This window comes from Sturnira hondurensis, unplaced genomic scaffold (genome assembly GCF_014824575.4).
Source record: "Sturnira hondurensis isolate 20B ecotype Veracruz unplaced genomic scaffold, ASM1482457v3 Scaffold0001872, whole genome shotgun sequence".
Classification (NCBI taxonomy): domain Eukaryota; kingdom Metazoa; phylum Chordata; class Mammalia; order Chiroptera; family Phyllostomidae; genus Sturnira; species Sturnira hondurensis.
In genome coordinates, this window is record NW_028074503.1 from 5,805,491 (window position 1) to 5,833,405 (window position 27,915).

Sequence of the window (27,915 nt, forward strand, 5' to 3'; positions counted from 1 at the left end):
GCCCCTCCCACGCGCTAGACTTTCCTCAACCGGCCTCTCTAGACTCCGGATTCGGAGGAAGATTCTGACGCCCCATCTGGAGCGGTCCCTAGTGACGTCACGAGCGCGATCCCAGTGTTTGGCCAATCGGGAGACTGGATTCCGGGGAAAGCCCGGGCGGAGACGGTGGCCTGTGCGCGTGCGCGAGGTCTCCGCGTGGCTATATAAACATGGCTGGCGGGGTAAAGTCGCTGAGAAGTGCTGAGCGTGCCTGAGGTCCTCTGGGTCGCTCGGGTTTGTGGTTTTGAAATTTTGGACGGGTAAGCGCGGCGCAGAGTTAGTCTGGGTGGTGAGAGCCAAAGTGACCCCCTTCCGGGAGCCGCACAGCCTCGAGCGCTGCTGCAGCGGGGCTGAGGCAGCGCACGTGGGAGCGCGCCACTGAGGAAGCGGCAGAGCAGGTATTGCTGCCGGCGGGGCCAGGCGGACCGTAGGAAGGTCTCGGACGCGTGCGTTCTGCTTCCTAGCCGGCGTCTGTCATTCACTTCTGTGTCGTGGCCACTGCACCTCTTCCTAGCGATGCTGTGGAGCCGGAACTTCACTGGAGTCGGCTGCCGCTTGTCAAGCCTCCGCTCGCGCGTGATCCCGGAACGCAAGCGCATCAGCTGCCACTGATCCACCTGGGGGATGTCCGCGGGCCTCACGGAACCGGCCGGCGCCGTTCCCCCTGCTGGTGTGAGCTCCTCCGGGACCCTGACCGGGGCTCCTGCCGGGGCTCTGCCGGCCCGGGTGGGAAGCACTCCCATGGCCCTGGGCGCAGTGACTAAGGCTCCTGTCAATGCCTGCGTGGAGTCCACGGTGTCCCAGCCCCTACGGTCCCCCGTGGGGACCTTAGTGACCAAAGTGGCTCCTGTCAATGCTCTTCCTAAACTCAGCAGCGGCCCTCGGCTGCCTGCTCCTCAGATAGTCGCCGTGAAAGCTCCCAACACCACAACAATCCAGTTGCCTGCAAATTTGCAGCTTCCTCCAGGTATGTTGATCACTTTTTCCAGTTTATCCATCTGCCCAGCCAGCGGTGACAGGCGCGGATTGCGCCTTCTTGCTGGTAGCTTTACAAAAATAGCTCAGCCAAGAGAGCCTTTCATAATCTTGGCTTTGCAGGACAGTGATTTGGCAATTGATACAGCCTCTTTGAGTCCTTACTGCATAGTTTTTCTTTACATGTATAAAGTAAATAATTTTTCCCCTACGTGACATGGTAAAAGCTGGAGCAGCATATTCTGGAAGGCCTTTGAGGCACTGACTCCTACTTGGGGAAGTATAGCTAAGTTTATTTCCACCTGGAGAAAGGATCAGTTTATATATCCACACACATTACGATGTTAACAAAAAGGGTATTTAAAAGATTCTTGGGTGTTAAGAAAAAGCTATTTTAAATTTAAGCAAGGTTACTGCTTTATACTACGAGAAAGGAGTAGTGTTGCTTTGTGCACAGTCTTTACATGTGTGATGTAACTTGCGATTAGAAGAGTCCCTCTTCCAGGGAGAAAGTGCCAGAGTTGACAAGTAGATCAGAGCAGTGCGGTTGTGATAGCAGGCTGTGAATGCCTCAGTTTATGATTACGCGACTTCTTTTTATCCTAGAGTTTACTCTGTTGGACTGTGTTTCATAATTTATGCAAGGGTCATTTAAATATTATAAATATGATGAAGGATATTTGAGTGTTCTTACTTGGTTTCCTTAAATGAAAGTCTCTTGGGGTTTCAGTAGATGGGGGAGAAAGCACATCTCACAATCCTCGGATTGAATTTTGCTCAGCAGTAATTGGAACTCTGACATGCCAAAGAAGTAAAGAAGTCAAAACATTTGATTTAAACGATTTCGGTATCCCTTAGCAAAATGATGGGGCTCTTTTGTAGCTAATGTTCTATTTGGTCATGAACATTGCAGAAAGATTATGTTCTTCACTTCTGATAAAAGTTCTGTTTCAGTTTTATGTGGTACATGGGTATATACAGTTGTTAAGCTGTGCGTATCACTGGATATGTTTTCTGCTAGTTCTAAATTGCCATCTTGCATACTTTCGTATAGTTATGAATGTGTTGAATGAAGTCACCCCCTAATTTCTTAAAACTAAATGCCTGTCTAGTCACTGAAGTGTCTAGAAATAATAAAAAATATATTTTAAATATATTTTTATTTAAAATAATAAAAATATTAAATACTAATATTTTGAAATAATAAATATTAAAAGAGAACCAGAGAACTTTCAAGAGTGAAAACTCGCTGATCACTTATTGAGAGTGTACTGATCACTTATTCAGGGCTAGGCACTTTCAATACATTATTTATATTCTTTTGTTTGTTGGTTATAATAGGTAGGTAGCAAATAAAACATTTCTCTAACAATAATTCACCCAAAGCAAAATGCATAGGCGTCAGAGGGAATTTAAATCCAAGACTGTTTTACTTTATGCTTTCCACAACATTTGCTTACCACTTGGCACCTGTGTACAGTATTTCTCATTGAGTATCAGGCTAAAAGGTGATGTGTAAAGTTTTAGAGCCCAATCTTTTTAAAACATGGAGAAACTAGACTGAAACTTGCGAGAGCTAATAGCAGTAAACTAGGACCACAGCCTAAGGATTTATGGCACTAACACGTTTTGCACTGTCAACCATGGAGAAACTCCCGTAAAAGAGAGGAGATAAATTGCCTTTAGGAATTGTTAGTTACAGAGAAGGTGGGAAGGTGCTTTTGAGAAGCAGCTTTTGGAAATTTCTGCTGGTGTATGGCAGAAGAGCATACTAACATTTGTGTTTTCATTGGTGCAGAATAAGATAAACCAATAGTTTGAAGGATGAAATGGAGGCACTGATAAACATTTTTAAAAGGTTATGATTCTCATACCATTTCTTTTATATACTGAACATTAGCAATTGATTACTCAGTGATATTTTCTTTAATTTTATTGGTCTTATTCTTTTAGTATAGTATACTGATAGTTTTAAGTATTTGTTTTTTCTCTTTACTTCAGAATTTCCTCTGTGAACAGAACTGTTTAAAGATATAAATATGCACCACAGGTTTTTATAGGTTAACAGAGGCCGGAACAAAAAAGGGGGAGGTACTTGTGAAGAAATGAAAGAAACTAGTAAAGTTCTGAAAGTTATTCTTGTGTTTAATGTTTTTGGGAAAACCTCTTCAGCCTTCTTTGTGAAGATGTGGGATTTTAGGCCAGACTATGGCTCTTTTTGTGGTATTCTGTGTGTCTCCTATTCTGTGTCTCTCCTATCAATGAGCAAGGACTTATTTATTTCTTTTATGTCATAAACTCTGATAAATTCTGTTTGCCAGTCACACTGTACAGAAAGTTACTGCTGAGACCATTGAAGTCCTTTTTCATCAATTCTTCAGGCTGAGAGGTGGCATAGGATTTGCATCTGCTTTCTCAAATTCCCGAACCAGTTCCTCGATAAGCTAGTGCCTCTTGTTTCTGTCCGGGTTTATCAGAGGAGTATTACATGGTCATCAGCTTGCACAGTTGTCGCAGTGATGCTGATGGGTTTCATGAAATGAGAGACTGTTCTTTTCAGTGCTCATCTTGTGCGCCACTGCCTCTTTGGATTTCAAAGGCTGTGGAGTCAACTTAACCCTGATCATGTCAATTGCATTAGTCAGTGTACGGATAGTCATCCCTCAGGTGAAAGTGCTGGCACTTCATTCTTCGTGCAGCCCTTTTTCGGGTCTTGGAGGGGACAGAATGGGAAGGCGTGAGATTTCATCATGCACTCAGAATGGTGTTCAGTTTAAATCTTAAGAATAGTTTATTCCTGGAATTTTCCATTTAATATTTTTGTTCTGCTGTTCACTTTGGTTAACTGAAACTGCAGAAAGTGAAACTGTGGATAAAGGGGGAACTACTGAGCTATTGTCTATTTGCTGCTATTCTAATCTTATCTCCTAGTGATACTTTGAGTTCTTAGTCGAAAAAAGAAGTATGGATCATGGACCTTTTGGAGTTAGTAACAACTATTACTGGTAACTTTAAAGTATGAACTATCCTGCCAGGCTGGTGTGGCTCAGTGGATTGAGCACCAGCCTGGGAACCAAAGGTCACTGCTTTGATTCCCCTGTCAAGGCACATGTCTGGGTTGTGGGCCGGGTCCCCAATTGAGGGCTTCGAGAGGCAGCCAACCGATGTTTCGCTTATTCATCAATGTTTCTCTCCCTCTTTTTCCCTTCTCTTTTCTCTGAAAATAAGTAAATAAAATCTTGAGAACAAGTAAAATATGAACCGCCCCCTCAAAAGTATTATCTCCTTTGATCCCTTTAACAATCCTGCGAGTTAGGTATTAGGTCTTTCAGTGATGGGGATGTCTTTCCATTTATTTATATTTTCTTTAATTTGCTCAAAAACATTTTGTAGTTTCCAGAGCATTAGTTTTGTACTCATTTTGTTAAGTTTATTTCTGAAGTATATTATTCTTTTTGATCCTTTGTAAATGGAATTGTTTTCTTATTCATTGCAAGTATATAGAAATAGTTACTTTTTATATATTGATCTTGTATCTGCTTTCCCACCTGAACTTGTTTATTAGTTTTAATAGTTCTTTTCATGGATTTGTTAGGATTTTCTATATACAAGATTATATTAGTGCAAATAGTTTTACTTATTTCTAATCTGGATGTATTTTGTTTCATTTTCTCACTTAATTGCCCTGGCTAGAACTCTCAGTACAATGTTGAACTGAAGTGATAATTGTAGGCGTCCATATTTCATTCCTCATCTCAGATATCTTTGTCTTGTTCCTATCTTAGGAAGAAAGCATTTAGTCATTCACCATTAAGTATGATGTTAGCTGTGGGTCTTTTGTAGGTCCCCTTTATAAGTTTGAAGAAGTTTCATTTTACTCCTATTTTGTTGAGTGTTTTTATCATTAAAAAAAGTGTCAGATTTTTGTCAAATACTTTTTTCTTCATCTGTTGGTGTAACCATGTGGTGCTTTTGGTTTTTATTCTATTGATAGGGTATTTTACAGTGATTAATGTTGAGATATTTAAACCAACCTTTCATACTGAGATATCACTTGGTTATAGAGTTTCATACTTTTTATATGATGCTGGATTCAGTTTGCTAATACTTTGTTGAGAACTTTTATATCTATGTTCATAAAATATGTTGGTCTCTAGTTTTTCTATAATGTCTTTATCTGGTTTTGGTATTAGGGTAATAGAATGAGTTGACACATCTTCTCTTCTATTTTTTGGAAGAGTTTCTAAAGGATTTAGCATTATTTTTCCTTAGATGTTCCTTAGAATTCATGAGTCAAGTCTTCTGAACTTGGACTTTTCTTGTGGGTATGTTTCTTTGTTAGAGGTCTATTTAGGTTGCCAGTTTTCTTGAGTTAGTTTCAGTACTTTGTGTTTCTAGGAATTTGTTCATTTCATGTAACTTATTTATATATTGATTTACAGTTGTCCTTAGTATTCCCTTATATATAATCGTATTTTTATAAGGTTGGTAGCAATGTCCTCTCTTTCATTCCTGATTTTAGTAGTTTGAGCCTTGCCTCCTTTTTTCTTACAGTCTAGGTAAAGGTTTATCAGTATTGTTGATCTTTTCAAAGAACCAACATTTGTTTTGATTTTTTTCAATTCTTTATTCTCTGTAGTACAGCCATACCTGGGATATATTGCAGATTTGGTTCCAAACTACCACAATGAAGTGAATACTGCATTGAAATGAGTCACATGAATCTTTTGGATTCTCATTGTGTATAAAAGTTATGTTTATACTATACTGTATAGTCTTTTAAGTGTGCATTAACATAATTTATAAATTTTTTATTGCCAAAAATACTAACCATCATTTTAGCCTTCAACGACTAATAGTCTTTTTGCTGGTGGAGGATCTTGCCTTGATGTTTATAGCACTTATAGGGGTGCTGGATGCTGAAGGTTGGGTGCATGTGGCAATTTCTTAAAATAAGACACCTTTGAAGTTTGCTGCATTGATTGACTCTTCTTTTCATGAGTGATTTCTCCGTAGCATGTGATGCTGTTTGATAGCATTTCATCCACAGAACTTCTTTCAAAATTGGAGTCAGTTGTCTCAAACCTTGCTGCTGCTTTATCAACTAAGTGTATATAATATTCTAAATCCTTTGATGTCATTTCAACAGTCTTCACCGGAATACATTCCGTCTCAAGAAACCATTTTCTTTTCTCATGCATAAGAAGCAACTCCTCATTTGTTGAAGTTTTATCATAAGTCTGCAGTAATTCAGTCACATCTTTAGGTTTCACTTAAATAATTCTAGTTCTCTTGCTGTATTTCCCCATCTCCAGTTACATCAGCAGAGCACTATCTATGGCAGCTGTAGTCTTATAAAATATATTTTTTCTTTTTAAAAAAAGATTTTGTTTATTTATTTTTAGAGAGAGGAAAGGAGAGAGGAAGAGAGGGAGAAAAACATAATGTGATTGCCTTTTGAACACCCCCTACCAGGGACCTGGTCAGCAATCCAGGAATGTGCCCTGACTGGGAATTGAACCGGCAACCCTTTGGTTCTCAGACTGACACTCAATCCACTGAGCCACACCAGCCAGGGCTTATGAAATATGTTTCTTAAATAATAACACTTGAAAGTCAAAATTGCTCCTTAATACATGGGCTGCAGAATGGATGTTGTGTTATCAGGCACAAAAATGATATTAATCTCATTGTATTTCCCCATCATAGCTCTTGGGTAAATAGGAACATTGCCAATGAGCAATAATTTTTTTAAAGGAATCTTTTCTGAGACAGGTTTCAACAGTTGGCTTACAGCATGGTTTATCCAGGAAACCATGCTGTAAACAGTAGTGCTGTCATCAGGCTTTTTTTTGTTCCTGGTCCAGTAGATTCAACATAATTCTCAAGAATTTTTGAAATGGTCAGTGAGTCTTGGCTTTAACTTAAAGTCACTAGCTGCGTTAGGCCCAAAGAAGATAATCAGCCTGTCCTTTGAAACTTTGAAACCATTTCACTTGTCCTTTCTAGTTGTGAAAGTCCTAGATGGCATCTTCTTACATTTTAAGTGTTTTATCTACATTGCAAACCAGCCATTTAGTGTAGCCACCTTCATTGTCTTAGCTAGATCTACTGGGTAATGTTATGGAGAATGGCTCCTCTGTTTTTTTCCTTTTTATTCAATTTTTTGGGCTGACACTGGTTAACAGGTTTTATACAGGTTTCAGGTGCACAATTCTACAACACATCATCTCTACACTATATTGGTGTGTTCACCACCTCAAGTCAAGTCTCTGTCCATCACCATTTATCAACCCTCCCCACCCCCCCCGCCACCCTCCGTATCCTACTCCATCTTCCTGCCCCTGCAGTCACCATACTGCTGTCCATCTCCATGAGTTTTTTCTTTTTTTTCTCAGTTCCTCCACCCACCCAACCCCCTCACTCAATAGCTGTCAGACTCTATTTATGAGTCTGTCTCTGTTTTATTTATAGTTCATTTTGTTCATTAAATTCCACATATGCGCAGAATCATATGTTATTTGTCTTTCTGTGCTGGATTATTTCCCTGAGCATAATGCTCCAGGTCCATCCCTGCTGTCACAAAGGGTATGATTTCCTTCTCTTTTTTTTTGACAGCAGAGTAGTATTTCGTTGTGTAAATGTACCACAGCTTTTTAATCCACTTGTGTACTGATGGGCACTTAGGCTACTTTCAAATCTTGGTAATGCTGCAGTGAACATAGGGGTACATGTATTTTTTCAAATTAGTGTTTCAGGTTTCTTTGGATAAATTCCCAGAAGTGGCGGTTCCATTTTTTCTTATTTTAATTTTTTAGAGAGAGGAGAGAGAAACATCGTTTTGCTGTTTCACTTATTTATGCATTCACTGACTGCACTCATCTGCATTCCTGCCAGTAGTACACAAGCGTTTCCTTTTCTTCGTGTCCTCAACAACACTTGTTTACTTATTGATAACAGCCATTCTGACTGGTGTGAAGTGGTATCTCATTATAGTTTTAATTTGTATTTCTCTGATGATTAGTGATGTTGAGCATCTTTTTATGTTTGTTGGGCATGTATATGTTCTTTTTGGAGAAGTGTTTAATCTATAGATTGCTTTGGATAATATGGACATTTTAATGATGTTAATTCTTTCAATCCATGAACATGGTATATACTTTCACTTATTTGTATCTTCTTTAGTTCTTATAATTTTCTTATAAGAAAATTATAATTCTTATAAGAATTATAAGAATTATTGTTCTTATAATTTTCTGAGTACAGGTCTTTTATATCTTTGGTTAAATTTATTTCTGGGTATTTTATTATTTTCGAAGCAACTGTGAATGGGATTGTTTTCCTAGTTTCCCATCCTGATAGTTCATTATTGGTGTATAAAAATGTAACTGATTTCTGGATGTTTATTTTTGTAGTGTGCTACTTTATTGAGTTTATCAGTTCCTGTGGTTTTTGGTGTCACCTGTAAATAATTGTAGTTTTATTATTTCCTTTTCAATTTGGATACCTATTTATTTCTAATTGGTGTTACTAGGACTTCCAGTACTATGTTGAGTAAGAGCGGTGAAAATGAACATCCCTGCCTTGTTCCCAGTCTTAAGGGAAATGCTTGTAGTCTTTGCCCACTGACTTGATCATACTAGCTATGGGTTTGTCATATATGACCTTTATTATGTTGAGGTCATATTACGTTCCCTTTATTCCTACTTTGTCAAGAGTTTTTATCATAAATGGGTACTAGATTTTGTCAAATGCTTTTTCTGAGTCTATTGATATGATCCAGGTGATTTTTATCATTCATTTTGTTTATGTGGTATATCAAGTGTATTAATTTGTGGATATTGTACCAAACTTACATACTAGGATAAATTGACTTGATCATAGTGTATATTTTTAATGTATACCTAGATCCAGTTTGTCAATACTGTTGAAGATTTTAGCATCTATGTTCATTAGGGATATTGGCCGATAATTTTCCTTTTTTGTAGTTTCTTTATCTAGTTTTAAAATTAGGATAATACTGGAATCATAAAATGAGCTTGGGAGTCCTCCCCCTTGAAGTTTTGGAAATACTTTCAGAAGGATAGGTATTCTTCTTTGAATGTTTGGTAAAATTCACCTGTGAAGCCATCTGGTCCAGGACTTTTGTTGGAAGTTTTTTGATTACTGCTTCATTTTCATTAGTTACAATCTGTCTATTCAGATTCTCTGATTATTCCTGATTCAGTTTTGGAAGATTGTATTTCTAGGAATTTATCCATTTTTTCCAAATTGTCCAATTTGTTGGCATATAGTTTGTGATATTATAATTTTTTGTATTTCTTTGTTGTCAGTAATTGCTTCTCTTTTTTAAAAAAAATTCTACTCTGTATCTTCAGAATAAACTTTTTTGTTCCATAGCTTATTGTTGTTTTGCCCTGGTAAAAATAGGCAGCCTCAGGGAGTCAGTAGTTGGGTGGAAACCAGGGGAATGTGGGATGAGGAGGTTTTTTTTTATTTTTAAGTATATTTGATTAGTTATGCTATTACAGTTGCTTCAATTTCTTTTTCCCTTTGTCTCTCTCCACCCAGTACCCTTATCCCTCCAGCAATCCCCCGCCTTAATTCATGTCCTTTGGTTGTGCATATAAGTTCTTAGGCTTCTCTATTTACCACACTATTATTAACCTCCTCCTGTCTATTTTGTAGCTATCATTTATGCTTTTTATTCCCTGTACCTTTCCCCCCAGTCTTCCCCCTCTACCTCCCTGCTGATAACCTTTTATATGATCTCCATATCTATAATTTTGTTCCTGTCCTAGTTGTTTGCTTAGTTTGTTTTTGTTTTTAGATTGAGTTGACAGTTGTGAGTTTGTTGTAATGTTAATGTTCATAGTTTTGATCTTTTCTTAGATGCATTCCTTTAACATTTAATACAATAAGGGCTTGGTGATAATGAACTCCTTTAGCTTTACTTTGTCTGGGAAACACTTTATCTGCCCTTCCATTCTAAATGATGGCTTTGCTGGGTAGGGTAATCTTGGATGTAGGTCCTTGCCTTTCATGACTTTGAATACTTCTTTCCAGGCCCTTCTTGCCTGCAAAGTTTCTTTTGAGAAATCATCTTACAGTTTTATGGGAACTCCTTTGTAGGTAACTCGCTGCTTTTCTCTGGCTGCTTTTAAGATTCTTTATTTTTAATGTTTGTCATTTTAATTATGCTGAGTCTTGGTGTGGTCTTTGAGTCCAACTTGTTTGGGAGTCTCTGTGTTTCTTGAACTTGTATGTCTATATCCTTCACCATATTAGGGAAACTTTCTTTGTTGTTTTTTCAAATAAATTTTCAATTTCTTTCTCTTCTTTTTCTCCTTCTGGCACTCCTAAATATTCAGATGTTGGCATATTTGGAGATGTCCAGAGGCTTCTTATTCAATCCTTGGTTTTTTAATTTTTTTTTCTTCTTGCTATTCTGATTGAATGCTTTTTTCTTCCTTATGTTCCAAATTGTTGATTTTATTTAGTTTCATCCCCTCCACTGTTGGTTCCCTATAGATGTTTCTTTATTTCACTTAGTGCAGCCTTCATTTTTACCCAGGTCTTTTTTATGCTATTGTAGTACCCAGTGAGTTCTTTGAGCATTCTGATAACCAGTGTTTCAAACTCTGTATCTGATAGATTGCCTATCTCCATTTCATTTAGTTCTTTTTCTGGAGATTTGTTCTGTTCTTTCATTTGGGCCATATTTCTTTGTCTCCTCAATTTGGCAGCCACCCTGTGTTTTGTTTTTTTTTTCTGTGTATTAGGTTGAGCTGCTTTGTCTCCCTTTCTTTGTGTGCTTGTTATATAGTAAGGGGCCTTAGGTATTGCCAGGGCTGGGCGTCAGAGAGAGAACAATGCCCTTTGCTCGGCCCTTGCCCCATCTGCGGTCACTTTGCCCACTTCCCATATGTGACTGGCACCCCACTAGTTATTGTCTTGGTGGATTTTGGTACCTACTAGTACCATGGTGGCCCTTTATGTGTACTCTTTTGAGAGATTGGAAGTTTTTCCTGCTGCCCCACCCTCCCACTGGTTTTTTGCAGCCAGAAGTTATGAGGCTTTATTCATGGATGTAGTAACCCTGGGCTGTGTGGTCTGACATGGGGCTGGGATCACTTGCTCCTCAGGTGTTCTTCCCGGTTTTTATCCACCACACATGAATGTGGGACCACCTGTTCTACCAGTTGCTGCTTCACTGCCGCCACACTGTATCCTCTCTGCCTTGGTTCCACGTCTCTGCCCCCCCCCTACTCATCTGGATGAGCATTTCTTCTTTAGATCCTTAGTTGTTGGACTTCCACACAGTTTGATTTCTGGCAGTTCTGGTTGTTTTTTGTTTTGAGGTTAGTTGTGATCTTTCTTACGGTTATGCGAGGAGGCGAAGTGTGTCTATCTATGCCACCACCTTGGCTGGAAGTTCTAGTTCTCTTTGATTTCTGATTTTGTTTATTAGGTCTCCCATCTTTTTTTCATGATGAGTATGGTTCAATGTTTATCTTTTCAAAGAACTAGCTCTTGGTTTCATTGATTTTTTGGTGTGTTTTTTTTAGACCCTTTTATGTTTTTTTCTGCTCTGATCTTTATCATTTCCTTCTTCTACTCATTTTGGGTTTTGTTTGTTATTTTCCCCCCTCAAGTTCCTTTAAATATAAAGTTAGATTGTTTATATGAGATTTTTCTTGTTTCTTGAAGGCCTGTACTTTTTTTTCTTAGGACTGCTTTTCTGTGTCTCATAGATTTTGGGTTGTTGTGCTTTCATTTTCATTTTTTTCAAGTTATCTTTTGATTTCTTCTTTGATCTCATTGTTAACCCATTCATTGTTGAAGAACATGTTATCTAGCCTCCATGTCTTTGTGTGTTTTTCAATTTTTCTCATTGTAATTCATTTTTGGTGTTATACCATTATGGTCAGAGCAGACACTTTATAGGATTTTAGTCTTCTTAAATTCATTGAGACTTATTTTGTGTACTAACATGAAGTTCATCCTAGAAAATGTTCCACGTGCCCTTAGAAAAAATGCGTATTTAGCTGTTTTGGGATGAAATGCTATGAGGTTATCAATTAAATATGTCTGATCTAGTGTGTCATTTAAGGCCATCTGTTCCTTTTCTGTCTGGAAGATTTATCCATTGATGTCCATGAGGTGTTAAAATCCCTGATTATGACTGTATTACTGTCGGTCTCTCCCTTTATGTTTATTAAAATTTGCTTTACATATTTAGATGTCCTGTGTTGGGTGCATAAATGTTTACAAGGGTGGTATTTTCTTGGTGGATTGCTCCCTTTGTCATTATGTAGTATCCTTCTTTGTCTCTTACTATAGCCATGTTTAAAGCCTGTTTTGTCAGATATATCTATTGCTACATCAACTACTTTTTTTCCTACTATTTGAATGAAATATCTTTTTCCATCCCTTTGCTTTTAGACTGTGTATATCTTTCATTCTGAGGTGAGTCTCTTGTAGACAGCATACGTTTAGACCTTGTTTTCTTATCCACTTAGCTTGGAGCATTTAAGCCATTTACGGTACCTTGCCTTTTTATTGTTTTGACTGTGTTTCTCTGTTTTCTTTTTCCTCTTCTCCCTCTCCTCTTCCTCTTCCCTCTCCTCCTCCTCTTCCCTCTCCTTCTGTTCCCTTTCTTCCTCCTACCTTGCCTCATCCTCCTTGTCCCTCCACCCTCCTCCCTCCTCCCTCCTCCTCCTCCTCCAAAATTCTTTAACATTTCTTGTAATACTGGTTTGGTGGTAACAAACTCCCATTAGCTTTTTCTTGTCTGGGAACCTGTTTATTTCTCCTTCAATTTTAATTGATGGCCCTGCTGGGTAAAGTAGTCTTGGTTTCAGGTCCTAGGTTTTCATCACTCTGAATATTTCATGCCAATCCCTTCAGCCATGAAATATTTCTGTTGAGAGATCAGCTGATAAGTCTTATGGGAACCTCCCTGTGGGTAACTGTCTTCTCTAGCAGCTTTTAAGATTCTCTTTTTGTCTTTAACCTTTACCATTTTAATTATGATATGTCTTGGTGTGGGTGTTTTTTTAGTTATTCATCTTGTTTGGAAATCTTTGTCCTTCCTAGACATAGGTTTCTTTTTCCTTCACCAGGTTAGGGAAGTTTTTGGTCATTATTTCTACAACTAGTTTCTCAAACGCTTGCTCTCTCTTCTCTGTTACCCCTTTGATGTAGATGTTGTTATGCTTCATGTGGTTTATAGTGTTGAAGTATCTGATTTACTTGTTGATCTTCTTTTTAGTTGTCTGATCTTATTCAAAGTGTAGATAGGTATTAACAGTCTACCAAGTATTACTGAATTATCAAAATTTTCTCTCCATTTATGTCAGCTTTTGCTTCATATATTTTTGGGTCTGTTGTTTGTTGCATACAGGTTAGGGGGGAAGTAGGTTTATAGCTGTTTGTATGGAAAATAATGTAATAACTAATGAATAATAGTACAAAAATAAGCTGTGTTTTGCATATTCACAACTCTAATCCTAGTTTTGCTCCACACTGTATATGTTTAGAAATGTTTCATCTTTCTGATCCACTGAGTCTTTTATCAATTAAAATGTCCCCCGTTTATTTTTAGTAAGATTTGTTTTAGTTTATTTGATCTGGTTCTAGTATAGCCATTTCAGCTTTCTTATGGTTGCTGTTGCATGACGTATTTTCTTTGTCCTTTTACTTTTAACTTTATGTATCTTTGAGTCTAAAGAATGTCTCCTGTATCTTTGGATCTTATTTTTTTTAAATCTAGTCTAACAATTTTTGCCTTTTTGATTGGATTATTCATCCATGTTTGATGTTATTGGTGTATTGCGTTTAGGTCTGCCATTAACTTTTTTTCTTTGTTTCTATCTTTTCCCCCCTTATTTCTTCTTTCCTGCTTTCTTTGCATTAAGTAAATATTTCTAGTATAACATTTAACTCCTTTATAATTCTAAAGTATATGAATGTATTTGTGGTTTCTGTAGAGCTTATCATATACATTTTACCAGAATCTGTGTCACATTTATATTAATTTATTTCAGTAAGATATAAAAACATTTAGTTCAATTTTCTTTTTATTTCTAGGCTATTAATGTTCTACGTGTTACATCTAGATATGTTACAAACCCAACAATTCTTTGCTGTAATTGTTACTTTATATAATTTTATATCTTTAAAGAAGATGACAGAAGAAAGAAAAACAAGAAAGAAAGGATGTATTTGTAGTATTTGTTTTATTTACCTTATTTACCATTTCTGGTTTTCTTTATTTGTTGCTCTGTCTTCGTTACCATCAGAAGTCAGTTCCTTAGTGCAGTACAGCTTTGCTCTCACCCACTTCCTTTGTGCTGTTATTTACAAATATATTTCTATGTTGTTGTAGGTTCAAAAATATAGTTATATACATATTGTGCCCTGGCTGGTGGGACTGCATGGACTGAATGCTGGCCTGCGAACCAAAGGGTCACAGATTCAATTCCCAGTCAGGGCACATGCCTGGGTTGTGAGTCAGGCTCCCAGTGGAGGGCACGCCAGAGGCAACCACACATTGATGTTTCTCTTCCTCTCTTTCTCCGTCCCTTCCTCTCAGTCTAAACACAAATATATAAAATCTTTAAAAAGTGTTTAAAAATATAGTTATATACATATTGTTCTATATAATTGTTTTTTAGAGCTACTAAGAGACAAATGGAAAAGTTACATGTATTCCTACTGTCAAATTACATAATTACGTTTATTAGTGTTCATTTTTTCATGTAACTGCAAATTATTGCCTGGGGCCACTTGTTTTTAGCCTGAAAGTCTTTATTGAGTAATTCCTCTATGGTGTCCCTGCTAGCAACCAATCTGCTCGATTTTATGTGGGAATGACTTTATTTTGCCTTCAGTTTCTTTTTTTTCATGTATTTACTCTTTTTTATTTTTTAATATAATTTTTTAATATAATTTTTATTTAATTCTTGTTCAAGTACAGGTTTCTGTCTTATATTCCCAACCCTGCCCGCCCCCCACCCCATGCTCCCCGCCTCCCTCCCCTTTCCACCCCCCACCCTTAGTTATTGTCCATGTGTCCTTTATACTTGTTCATGTGAGTCCATTCCCTTTTCCCCTATGATTCTCTCCCCTCTCCCCTCTGGACCCTGTCAGTTTTAAAAGATATTTTTGTGGATATTTGATTTTTGGTTAACAGTTTATTTCTTTTGGCAATTGGAATGTGTCATTCTACTGCCTTCTGGCCTCAATTATTTTTTTTCTTTTCTTTTTTTTTGAGATTTTATCTATTTATTTCTAGAGAGAGGGGAACGGCAGGAGATAGGGAGAGAAACATCAGTGTGTGGTTGCCTCTTGCACATCCCCTACTGGAGTCCTGGCCTACAACCCAGGCATGTGCCCTGACTGGGAGTTGAACCAGCAATCCTTTAGATCACAGGCCAGTGCTCGTCCACTGAGCCACACCAGCCAGGGCTGACCTCCATTGTTTCTGATGAGAAGTCAGCTATTAATCTTGTAGAGGTTCTTAGTATATAATGAGTCATTTTTCTTTTGCTGCTCCCAAGAGTTTCTCTGTCTTCGCGTATTTTTACTATGATGTGTCTTGATGTGGATCTCTTCGAATTAATGCTACTTCTAGTTTGTTGAGCTGTTTAGATGTCTGGATTGTTTGTTTTTGTTTTTTGTTTTTTAAGTCAAATTTAGGAAGTTTTCAGCTGGCTATTCCTTTTTTCTGATCCTTTATATATTTTTCTTTCTCCTTCCTCGTATATTCACATTGTTTTTATGTTGATGTCTTTATCTATGGTCCATGTTTCTTTGAGGCTCTTTTATTTTCTTCATTCTTTTTTCTTTCTGTTCTCTGAATTGCATGATCTCTATTAATCTATTAACATATCTTTTTTGATAGGCTTTCTTTACTTTTTGGTTTTTCTTTTTTTAAACTTTTAAAAATTATTTTATTTTTAGAGAGACGGAGAGGGAAGGAGAAAAAGTGGGAGAGAAACATCAATGTATGGTTGCTTCTCATGTGTCCCCTACTGGGGACCTGGCCTGCAACCCAGGAATGTGCCCTGACTGGGAATTGAACCAGCAACCCTTTGCTTCACAGGCCCATGCTCAATCCACTGAGCTACACCAGCCAGAGCTTCTTTACTTTTGATTTTATTGAATTTATTGAGGTGACATTGATTAAAATTATATAGTTTGAGGTATATATGCATCATCCATGTTTTGGATTGTGCACTTACTACCTCAAGTCAAATCTTCTTTTACCATTTATCCCTTTATCCTCTTCTACCTCCCCTACCCTCTTTTCCCTCTAGTAATCCCCACATTGTTGTCTATAACTTTTTTTTTCTCTGCATAATCCCTGGTACTTTTTTGCCCAGCCCCTTTATACCCATGTCCCTCTGACAGATGTCAGTCTGTTCTTTTTTTTTTTTTTAGATTTTATTTATTTTTAGGGATAAGGGAAGGGAGGGAGAGAAACATCCATGTGAAAGGGAATCATCAGTTGGTTGTCTCTGGTATGTCCCCCAACTGGGGATTGAACCCACAATCCAGGCATGTGCCCTGAATGGAAATAGGACAGGCAACCTTTTGCTTTTGCAGGGCAACACCCAGCCAACTGAGAGCAACACCAGTCAGGGCTCTCAGTCTGTTCTTTGTATCTATGAATCCACTCCTTTTCTTTTTCTTTTTCTTTGTTAGTTTACTTTGTTCATTAGATTCCATATACCAGTGAAATCATGTGGTACTTGTCTTTCTCTGACTGGCTTATTTTACTTAGCCCAATACTCTTCAGCTCCAGCCATGCTGTTGTAAAAGGTAAGGTTTCCTTCTTTCTAATGGCCAGGTAAGTACTGCATTGTGTAAATGTACTGTAGTTTTTTTTATCCATATATCTGCTGATGGGCAGTTGGGCAGCTTCTAAATCTTGACTATTGTAAATAATGCTGCAGTGAACATAAGAGTTCATATCTTCTTTCAAATTAATATTTTGAGTTTATTCAGATATATTTCCAGGAGTGGAATTGCTGGGTCAAAATTTTTCTTTAAGCTCATTAATGTTTCTTTTGCTCATTCAACTTTATGCCCTCTAGTGAATCTTTTACTTCAGTTATTATACTTTTTAACTACTAATTTTTTAATTATATCTATCTCTCTAATGGTATTCTTTTATTTGATATCATTTCTTCCTTAACTGCTCCAGTCGTGGTTTTTGTCAGTCTTTTGAACATATTTGTAATGGTTACTTTGAAGTCTGTTAAATCTGACATCTAGTCCCTCTCAGTGATGGTTGCTGTCGCCTGCCCCATTTCTCCCCTTGTCTCACACTTTTTTCTTTGCATATCTTGTTATTTGTTTTTCAAAACTAATGTTATGTAACAATCTAGTACTGGACTCTACCACCTTGAGTGTATTGTTGTTGCTTGTTTATATTTTAAATGTCTGGCTGAATTATTTTGAAGTCTTATTTTCTCTGCAGTGGGAAGCCTTTTATGTTTCTCCTTTTTAGAGGGCACACAGCCTTGGGTGTGAGCACAGGCAGGCACCCCAGCTGGGAGGGCAGCAGTTAGAGTAGGGCTCCCTTTCTTTGATGTCTCTGGAGAGCTGTCTGCCTCAGCTGGTGTCATGCCCAGCTGTAGGTCTCTCCTCACTGATTTCTCTGTTGTTTCAACAATGTCCTAGGGCCTAACTTGCTCCATAGTCTGATTTAATTAAAATTTGGTTTCCTGTACAAGGGTAATTTTTAAGGTCATTGTTTGAGATTTGTTCTGATCCCGGAGGGCTCTTCTTAGTTGTCTCTTTGGCTGTCTTTGGTAAACTAGAACTAGGCCTATGGCTTTGTTTGTGTCTGACATGAAGCTACCAGACTTTTTTTGTTTTTTTCCATTAGATTTGGGAGTGTCCTTAGTTTTGAGCTTCCCCACATTCTGAAATACAAAGTTTCTCTAGGGAGCTATTTGGAGCAGGTACCAGGGTTGTGGCATGCATCTCTTTAAGTGATATCCATGCTTTAGAAATGAGGACTGGGCATGGATGGTAGTCTCTGGTCTTGTCTGCCGACCTCTCCAGCATGATAACTCCACCCTGTGAAAGAACTGGGGTGAGGGCAGTCAGGGCCCAGGTATTCTCTGTTCCCCACCTGACATAAAATCTTCCATATTTGAGTCAGAATGGGCCAAAAAAAGTGGAACCTCTTGAACAAATTTGTCCTGTGCAGCTTGGGGTGGGGGAGATGACAAAAACTAGTGGCCTACTCCTTGTGGTAAGTACTATAGCCCTTGAGTTGGAGTTTGGGAGACAAGAGAGGTTCTGCATTGGCCACATTGCCTGGAGTGGAGTTCCTGTCATGCTGAGCTAAAAAGGGAAAGTGAGATGTGGTTCAGATGCCACAGGTTCTTGCTGGTCTTCCTGAGTTTTAGTAGATTTTCTTAAATAATCATGTAGCCATTTTCTGTATGCCTTAGGGCAACTTTCAAAGACATTAATTTGTTGCTTTTAAAATTGTTTTTACCAGTTATACTTGCTTTGCTGGGGAATGGGTTTATTGAGCTCTTCCTGCCGCCTTCTGGAATATGAATATTATTGATTGTGTCTTCTACTGAGAAGGATAAGAATTTCTTTAGATTTAGAACTACCAGGTTTAAGGTTATGAAGATGGAAGTTAGTATGACGCAATCATAAAATTGAACAAAGAAGTTGTACCAGATTATACTGTCACCAACAAAATAGAGTTTCTGTTGCTACACATCTCTGTAACACTCAATATTGTCATTAGGACTACTTAATTAATCTACGTAACTTAATTTACCTTTCCCTGTCATTGGTATCTGTATTCCTATTTGCATTTTGAGTATTTGTCCTTTTAATGTATGTGAACTAAAATTTCATCTCATTTATGTGGTTTATCTTTTTTACCCGGTGGTGCCTTTTGCTAAATAAAAATTCTTTGATATGTTCAAATCTATCAAACATTACATATTTAAGAAACTCTTATTCCAAGTTAAGAAAGCTAATTTTCTATGTTGTTTAAGAGTTTAAAAGGTTTTACTTTTTTACCCTTGTATCTTTAATGATTTTTGTGTATGGTGTGAAATTTTTCATTTTTTCTGTGTAGATAACTCATTGACCCAGTCCCGTTTATTGAATAGTCTCTCTTGCCTTCATTGATCTGCAGTGCCTCTTAGGAAAATGCAATATTACATATCCCTATGAGTTATTTTGTGGTTCTCTCTTCTATTCCATTGGTCAATTTGTCTAGTCTTATACCCTTACCATCATACCATTTTACTTATTGTAGCTTTATAAATAGTTTCATGTCATGAAGAAAAAGTATTTGGCCTCCTCCAGGAATATCTCATTCTGTATGCTTAGACTTTTAAGATTTTAAGTAGCTTTGAGTAAAAACATCTTTTCATATTCTATATGATGATAGGTGGGCATGGAATTCAATATGTACTAGTCAATTCAGGCCATTTACATTATTGAAAGAAATATGAGAAGAAATATATAATGATTATGCATCATTTATTAAGTAGTTCAAACTTTTTTTTCTCTTTAAATATAGGAACAGTTTTGATCAAAAGTAACAGTGGTCAGTTGATGTTGGTATCTCCTCAACAAGCTGTAACAAGACCCGAGACCACAAGTAACATAATTTCAAGGCCAGCTGTACCAACGAATACTCAAACGGTCAAAATCTGTGCGATGCCGGTAATATACCTTAATCACTTTTTTTCATCATCTTTAGTTTTCCAGCTGTTATCGTCATATAAACATGTATGTAATTTGCCAGTAAAAATATTCGAGGGGGTGATTTAGTTCAACTTTTGCAGTTAAGCTACCTTCTTTGAATATATGTTTATTTAATCAGGATGTTTGGTTTTGTTGTTTGGTGATTGCTAAAACAATAACAATTCAGTCCTCATCCTAAAAGATTTTGTAGTCCTCAAGGGAATGTTCACAGGACTATTTGCATTTCTAAATGGAAAGAAAACCATTCTGCTTCAATTTTAATTTATGGCAAAGTATTAAGACTACAGTTTAGTATTCAATTTTATCTATATCTTATAGGAATTACCTTTAAGAAATTCAGAACTCTGCTGTAATATTTTATTAATTTGGCATTGTTAAGGAATGATTTATTTTATATACATGACGATCTTTCTGGCTACCTGAAGCTTATCTTGTGTGCCAGAGTTAAAAAATATATATCCACACACATATATTTTATATATATATATATATACACATACACATTATATATTTTTATGGGTATTTTTCTTTGATTTAACAGAAAATGCTGAATATAGTGCAATATATTTTTGATGAGTCAGGTTCATCCTAAAGAAAGATGGCACTGTTTCCTGTGGTTAATTGTCACCCTCTGCCACTTTAAAATCCCCCTAACCCCATTTTGTTCTCTTCTAATCTGATTCTGGGTTCTCAGCCAAACATTTTCTCTTGTCACGGTGTCTGTCAGCCCCTTTCTAGTTTGCTTTATCTAACTGCTGTGGGTTGAGAAGATAGATTAGCAGATTTTTGTTTATAATTAGATAGTGAATAAGAATCCATGTTTCTGTATGCACCAGACAGTAGAGTTCAAGAGTTTAATGTTAGAATATTGTGATATTTATTTGTTAAATCAGTTGCCCCCTTAGGTGCATGAAATGAGTATCAGCTGGCCAGTTGACCAGGTAGGTACATAGTAGAGAATGTGCATAGAATTTATAAGGTTATTAAGCCAGTTATAATACAGAAATTTGCAAAGGTAAAGTGTTTTAACATTTGCCCTATACTGATTTTTTAAAAATTACTAACATCGATGACTGATTATTCCCCCAAATCTCCCAGAATTCTAATTCACAATTAATCAAGAAAGTGGCAGTGGCACCTGTTAAACAATTGGCGCAAATGGGAACTACTGTGGTAACCACGGTTCCGAAGCCTTCCTTAGTACAGGTAAGTTGTGACAGACTGTGGCCCTGTGTGCACTGGCTATTCTCTCATCTTTCTTTATTATTTGGTCACTTTCTGCCAGATGTATAAGGTGCTCTGGGACACTGAAGAGAGCAGTTCAGTGATATGTGATGACACTTATCAAACTGGTAACTATGGGAGGTATGGGGAACACAAGATAAACAGGAAGTATATTTTTGGAATATTAGTTATACTTGAAAATATTAAATTAATGCAAATGCATCAAGTAGCCATGTGTCACAGTGTCAGGAAGTAGGTGCAGGAACAGAATTTGGTGTGTGGGATGTTAATTAGGGAAAGGATACCTGTGGAAGGGAAGGAAGAGTAAGGAAGAGTTTGAACTAGATGAAGGCCCAGTAAAGCCTCTGTGAAATGGTGGAGAACTTTGGAGCAAATATGGCCTGTCAGAGAGTTGGCCCATTTGTGCCAACGTGGGCTGCTGGGCCTTAAGCTCCCCCTTGTGATCAGTCATTGGATGCACACTCTCTAGGGAGAGTTGTGCTCTTGGGCAAGGTAATTCTCTGAGGCTGAGTTAAAACGCGAAGGAACTGACAACTGTAGGTTTTCTAATAGCATTCCCAGCAGCTAGAACAACAGCGACCTCTCTCTGTGGCAGCATATCACCACAGTCTACTCCTTTCATTACTGGGATCTGCTTCATCATCCACTTTGAAGATCTGTTCTTTTGAGATTCTAGTGGATTACTTCCTTGAAGAAACAAGGAGGGAAGGAAGTTAGTAGGACTAAGTAGTTACCTAATAGTACTCATCTCCTTCTTTTATTATTATTTAGAGTCCCCTTACTCTCAACTACCATTCTGCTGGTCATGATAGCTTAACTGGGAGTATGACCAGACTTTAATCCCTGAGGATGTGAGGTCCTAATCACCATGCTCTTTTGAGGCAAGAGTTGCTGCTCTTGTTCATTGATTATTACAGTTGGGCAAGGAAGTACCAGGAGACATTTAAGTGGATCACCTGTATTTGCCACACATATTTCTCTTTGCTTCCACTGTGTAATAGTAACCCTGCCTATTCCAGATGTCAGGTCAGTTACCCCGTCATAATGAATCCTCACTTCTCTGCTGGGCTGGACGCAAGGAATCTGAAGTGCCCAGGAGGGAGCTATGGCATCTAGTTTATATGGATTCTTGCTTTGTCCTTTGGCGAAAGGGTGACCCCTGTGGTGGCCATAAAGGTTGAGTACCCAGATAGCAATCTCAACCAAACAGGTGGGAAGCTGAGAGACGGTGAGGGGCAGGTGCCTTTATTGAGGGCTGGTAGAGAGTGCACAAGCAAATGGCATGAGGGGATTTCATTGGTGTGCTTGAATGTTACTACATCACAGTCAGATGGGGACAGGCAGGAACTAACTTTATCACATTGATACACCTACTCACCTTGATGGAGTGCTCAGAGACTATTTGCAGGGATGTTGAGACATCAGAAAACAGGAAGTTTAAAGAATTTATTAATGATTATTTTATGGAAGGGTTTTATCACTTATGTAGCGAGTATATGAGGTTTTTTATTGGATCTATTTCTCAAAGATTTAATACTTAAAGAGTTGTTCTAAAATGGTATATCTGAGTTGTTCTTTTCCTTGGATTTTTAAAATCTCTATATATCTACCATTGATATATCCATGTAGATTGTAACTTTTTCTGCTTTAGATTGTTGCATATTATAAGCTAGGCTGCTCCTCAGTGGTAGGCCAAAGCAGTAGAAATTGTCAGAGTGGAGTTAATGAATAATATTTGTGTTCACTCTCATGGCTAAAGCATCTCAGTTTTATGCATTTCTTGGAAATAAGGAGCTAGAACTTTGAAATGAGAGAAGATAGAACTCTTTGTACTTGACTGTTTGGTGATAACGGCAAACGTTTGTTAAGAAATTTTGAAAAGTATTTTCCTATTTGTAGGTATTGATATTTATTAAAATGTCTTTACTAGACCAGTGGTCTGGTCCAGTAAATACAACACAGGAATTAGTTTGAAATCTTTGTTTAGTTTTATATTGTATTGATGATGGAGACATAGTTGACCCATTGTAAGGTTGGAATATAATGTGCAAATGATTACATTTAGAAAATAGTATTTCTAGTTACAAGTAAATCCAAAGTTGATTGCTTTTTCAGACAGGTATAGAAAATTATCTTCTTGAAATGCAGTGTAGTCTGCTAAATTTGCATGCAATTCATTTTACTGGCTCTATGTATAACTGATTTTTCACAGATTATTTCACACATGCCCCAGTTTTTTTTCCTCCTGTTCTTAACATATGCCTCATCAGTGCCAGTGTAGTCTTGCAAAGCCTGGTCTATAGAGAATCTAAGGCAGAGTTATGATTGAGTTTAGGTCGTTCATCCATTATGACAGTGAGGTTGTGTAGCTAAAGACTGGGATTATGTACCTCTCCATGCCTTTCAAGAGGTGGAATTCACATGGAAAGTGAATGTATCAGGAAGGACAAATTCTGTCCCTTCTTGATAAGAATAAAATATTGACAAGGAGTGTAGAAACGCTGTGCTTCCTCTACTCAAAAAAAAAAATAGAAACTTTTCCTGTGCTCACATTTCATTGGGCCTTATTTTGCTTGTAAGAGAGAGGGACAAAACTCACTGGGGGAACCCCTTCTACCAGTATTGAACGGTAACATACTCATCAGCTAAAGTTCCAGATTATACCTCTTAAATATAGTAACACAAAGATTTAATGACCGAACATAAAATAGACTCACTGAAGAAGGAATATTTACTTATTGTATATAAAGTTAAAAAAACTTATTAGAAAAATCTTGAAAAGGGTTTAGAGGAAAATGTACAGTAGCTGTCCATGGAGAGCAGGACTAAGAATAGGAACAGGAAAGAGATGTCATTTCCATTGTTGCCTTTGAGATCTGGTCATACTTAATAAAATCGAACTAATTTAAGTGCAGTTTTTTGTTTTACCCTTTTTTGCTTAACATTTCATCATTATGCCTATCAGTGTTTTTAAATTCTTTGCCATTTCTACCCTCAGAACATTCTTGCCTAATACATGCTTCAGTTTTTATAAAGTGGTTCATTCAAATTTACTTAACCTTTACTACTAACTACAGGAGATTTTCTTGAAGATGATAGCAACCTGAACTTTTTGTGCCATATACCTATAGAACACAAACATTTAAATTAAAATGATGGTACAATGTTCTGTTCTCTGTGTGAATTGTAAATACTATTCTCCCTGTACCCCCCAAATTTACTCACATTCTCTAACTTTAGTGTCTGTCTTTAAGATTGTTGCTTTATCTCAATATGGTTTTCTAAATTACTGCTTGACTTGTGATATACTGTATGGAATTTTTTAGCCTGCAGGTGGTGCTATAATCATACCTCATTTCAATAGAGGGTGGAAGAAGCAACTGAAATTCTTTTCACTGTGAAAATAAGATACCACTTTTCTAATATTTGTAATGCTTACTCTTGTGGTGTATGTACATAAAAGCAGCTTATCTGAATGTAAGATGACCAGTAAATCTCTTTGCTTTCTACTTATGAAAAAGCAGAGAATTACAGGGCAGGAATTCTGTATTTTCATACAAAGGCTTATTACTATTTCACATTCTTTTTAGAGAAATAGAAATAATATTTTGTGAGGGCTATGTGCTTAGCACTGTGTTTCACAAACTCTAAGATAGTAGATACTATTGCTATTCTTCTGTTGTGTTTTGTTTTCTTTTGCTTTTTAACAGGAATCAGAAGGTTAGCAGTATTAAGTAACTTGTCTCCTGAGGTCAACACTTAGTAGGTATCAGTGAAAAGGAGGTAGGTAGGTAGATGCGACTCAAATCCAGCTCTGCTAGAGTCCAGAGCATGTATAACTGTTACATTGCCTTAGACTGGTAGAACATAGGATAAAAGCAAAGATTTCAAGTCCATTTGTAGTGCAATAAGTGTGAAATGAGGCACCCACTATGGTGCATGTCATAGTTATGCATATCTAAATATATCTGACTTTTACTTTCAGTCTGTGGCTGTGCCAACCAGTGTTGTCACAGCTACTCCTGTAAAGCCCTTGAATACTGTCACTACTCTGAAGGCTTCAAGTTCGGGAGCAGCGCGCACCCCCATAAGTGAGCCTAGTCTCAAAGCAGAGAGTTCAGCGGCTGTTCAGACTAATCTTTCTCCGGTAAGCTCTCGTTTCCACCTCACATGATACAGCCCTTTACATTTTATTTGAACTCTTTTCTACCTAACATTTATGAATGTTTGCTTATGTTTCTACATGTAGATGATGGTAGAAAATGTGAAGAAATGTAAGAACTTCCTTGCAATGTTAATAAAACTAGCATGTAGTGGATCACAGTCCCCAGAAATGGGGCAGAATGTGAAGAAGCTTGTGGGACAACTTTTGGTAAGTTAGTAAGAATCCATAGAACAAGTTTTAAGTGGGAAATAAGTATTTTTAAGTGAGGTTTGTTTTAAACGGGTTTTTTGATAAACTTTGCTTTTGCTTCTTGAAAGCTTTGTAAAAATTATGAATCTTAGGTAAGGAAATCTGCTGTAGTGTATTACTTGATGTCAGTCCTGCCTCCCTTAGCCTAAAGAGGGCCTCCGAGAGAAGGTTGATTGTTTAGTCAGATAAAAAGTTACTAGAATTTTAAATGCCAGAAAGCCAGGCTATTAAATAATAAAATTCAGTTCTATATATGTTCAAACAACAAAGTTCGAGACCTGTGAAAGTAAGTTAGCTTCCTCGTGTCTGTTTCCTTTTCTATAAGATGAGAAGAATAAATGTGATGATCTTTGTGGTTTATGTAAGTGCCAAGATGCTGCGTCTTTTATTTACCAAATTACATATCCTTGGTTTCTTCTATCTTTTTCCAGGCAAAATGCTTAGTAGATGTGTTAAAGAACAGATGAAGGTGGAAACTAGCAAATATTGCATGTTGTATGCTTAAGAAATATGCTGTGGATATAACAGACAAATACAATTTTAGATTTAAAAAGTTTTATAAGAGTTTGTTTGAGCCAAGCTGATGGCATATGCTGAGGAGCAAGATTCCCAATGCTCTGGAGAATAACAGTTTTGCAGCTCTGTCTGTGCAACCCATTATTTTTTCCTGTAGGTTGTGTTTGTTGTTATGGTAGGAGAAGGTGTGGTACATACTCCTCTGAGGGAGGGTGTGACCTCCTAAGCATAAATATAGTGGAAATGTGTTAACTCAGATTTTTATCTTGCTCCAGAGCACCTATTGTTATCCTGTTAAAAACAGGTATGTGGCTGGAGGCAGTTAATCAAAGTTATGAACTTTTTCTGCAAGTACTATAGCGCCCCTCCCACCCCTCCTCCTCCTCCTAAAGTTCTGCTTAATAAAAGGAAGCAGTTATCAACTTGGCATTTTCTCTATCAGACCTTGGCAGTAGTGTAAGATGTGTCATTTCAAAAATGTCAGCTCCTAAGTTCCTTCCTCTAGGGATAGGTAAAATGCACTGTGAGGCTTGAAGGAATGCAGAAAACCAAAAAATGGGTAGCTAGGGAACAGGGAAGAACCAAGCAGCCATTTGGGCTTGCCATGGCCGTTTGTTCAATGTACAGCCATTGCTTATCTATGCAAGTTTTTATCACTTATTTTATAGTGCTTCTCATGCAATTTTAAATATTTTGAGGTGTTCTGAAACATTGCAAAGTTATTTCTACATAAACTGAGACTTTTAACCCTTAAAAACATCAACTCCTAGTGAAACTAGGAAGTAATCAATTACCATTCTTTAGCTAGATATTTTATAAACTTTAGAAACATTTTAATAGACATAAAAGTTAATTATTAACATGGATTTGCTATATAAAACTCAGGCAGAATAAAGACATCTGTTACTTAAAGTAACAAATTTAAGCTAGCCTTTATTGAGTTTGCCAAAAAGTCTTACTTTTTTTTCTGTACAGTGGCTCTAGGAGCTCCTTGGGTGTCTAATTTCATTTGAAACGATTTTGTTAGATTGTATTATGACAGCTTTCACATCAGTGTGCATTTAAAAAAACTGAACAAAATTGGTGGACTTTTGTGCAGCCATTTTAATGTTGAAGATATGTAACATTTTTGACATATTATGCTTTATTATTTCAAAAAAGGTAAAAACACAACTGAAATGCAAAAAAAAGATTTATGGAGTATATGAAGAAGGTGCTGTAACTGATCAGATATGTCAAACGTGTTTTGTGAAGTTTCTTGGTACTTCACAAAATTATTTTGGCCAAATAATTCTTTGCTGTGGGGCTGTCTTTTGCATCGGAAGATGTTTAGCAGCACCCCTGGCCTTTGCCCACTAGAAGCTGATGGCAGGAGATAGCCACCCTACTCAAAATATCCAAATCAATAAAGTCATTGGTGAAAATGAAAAATGTGTCTTATTTTACACATTTTCTTAGTTAGAAAAAACTAACCGGACTTTTTGGCCAACACAGTATTTACTGAGGATTAGTGTTAGTCCATGTGAACTTGAAAAGCATTTAAATTAGTTCTGTATTTCTGAGAATTTTGGAATACTCAGATCATTACAAGTGCTTGCTTTTAACCATCCCATCTGAAGGTAGAAAATTATTTTACATTTGCAATACATATATAGACATACAGAGACAAACAGTTGCGTCCAGATTTTGTTTTCCAGGCATTTACAATTTAAATCAGTCTTTTCAAGTTGAGTTCCAAATGAGCTTCCCCCCTTTAACATAAGGAGAGCCATTAATACTTCAAACAGTTGGATTGATACCTGCATGACATCATAAGTTGATCTATTTATTGAAATCCTCTTTCGAAGCTCTGAGAGACCAATTAAATATGTTTTTTATTCATTCTGCCTAATATATAGCCAGCTTTTTCTAATTTTGTGTACAAAAGATTAATTTAGAAGTATCAAAAGATCCTCCTCTTGACC

The 27,915-nt window shown here is 37.2% G+C and overlaps 1 protein-coding gene across 1 annotated transcript in view; it reads left to right on the plus strand.

Annotated features, from left to right (window-relative positions):
* Positions 1-207: 207 nt before the first annotated feature.
* TAF4B (TATA-box binding protein associated factor 4b) overlaps positions 208-27,915 on the plus strand; it is a 127,533-nt gene continuing 99,825 nt past the window's right edge. Inside the window, exons 1-5 of the mRNA XM_037032241.1 lie at positions 208-1,006; positions 19,589-19,734; positions 20,875-20,982; positions 25,007-25,168; positions 25,271-25,393. Of these exons, the coding sequence (XP_036888136.1) occupies positions 664-1,006; positions 19,589-19,734; positions 20,875-20,982; positions 25,007-25,168; positions 25,271-25,393 (882 nt within the window). The 5' untranslated portion in view covers positions 208-663. The remainder of the gene's footprint in view (positions 1,007-19,588; positions 19,735-20,874; positions 20,983-25,006; positions 25,169-25,270; positions 25,394-27,915) is intronic.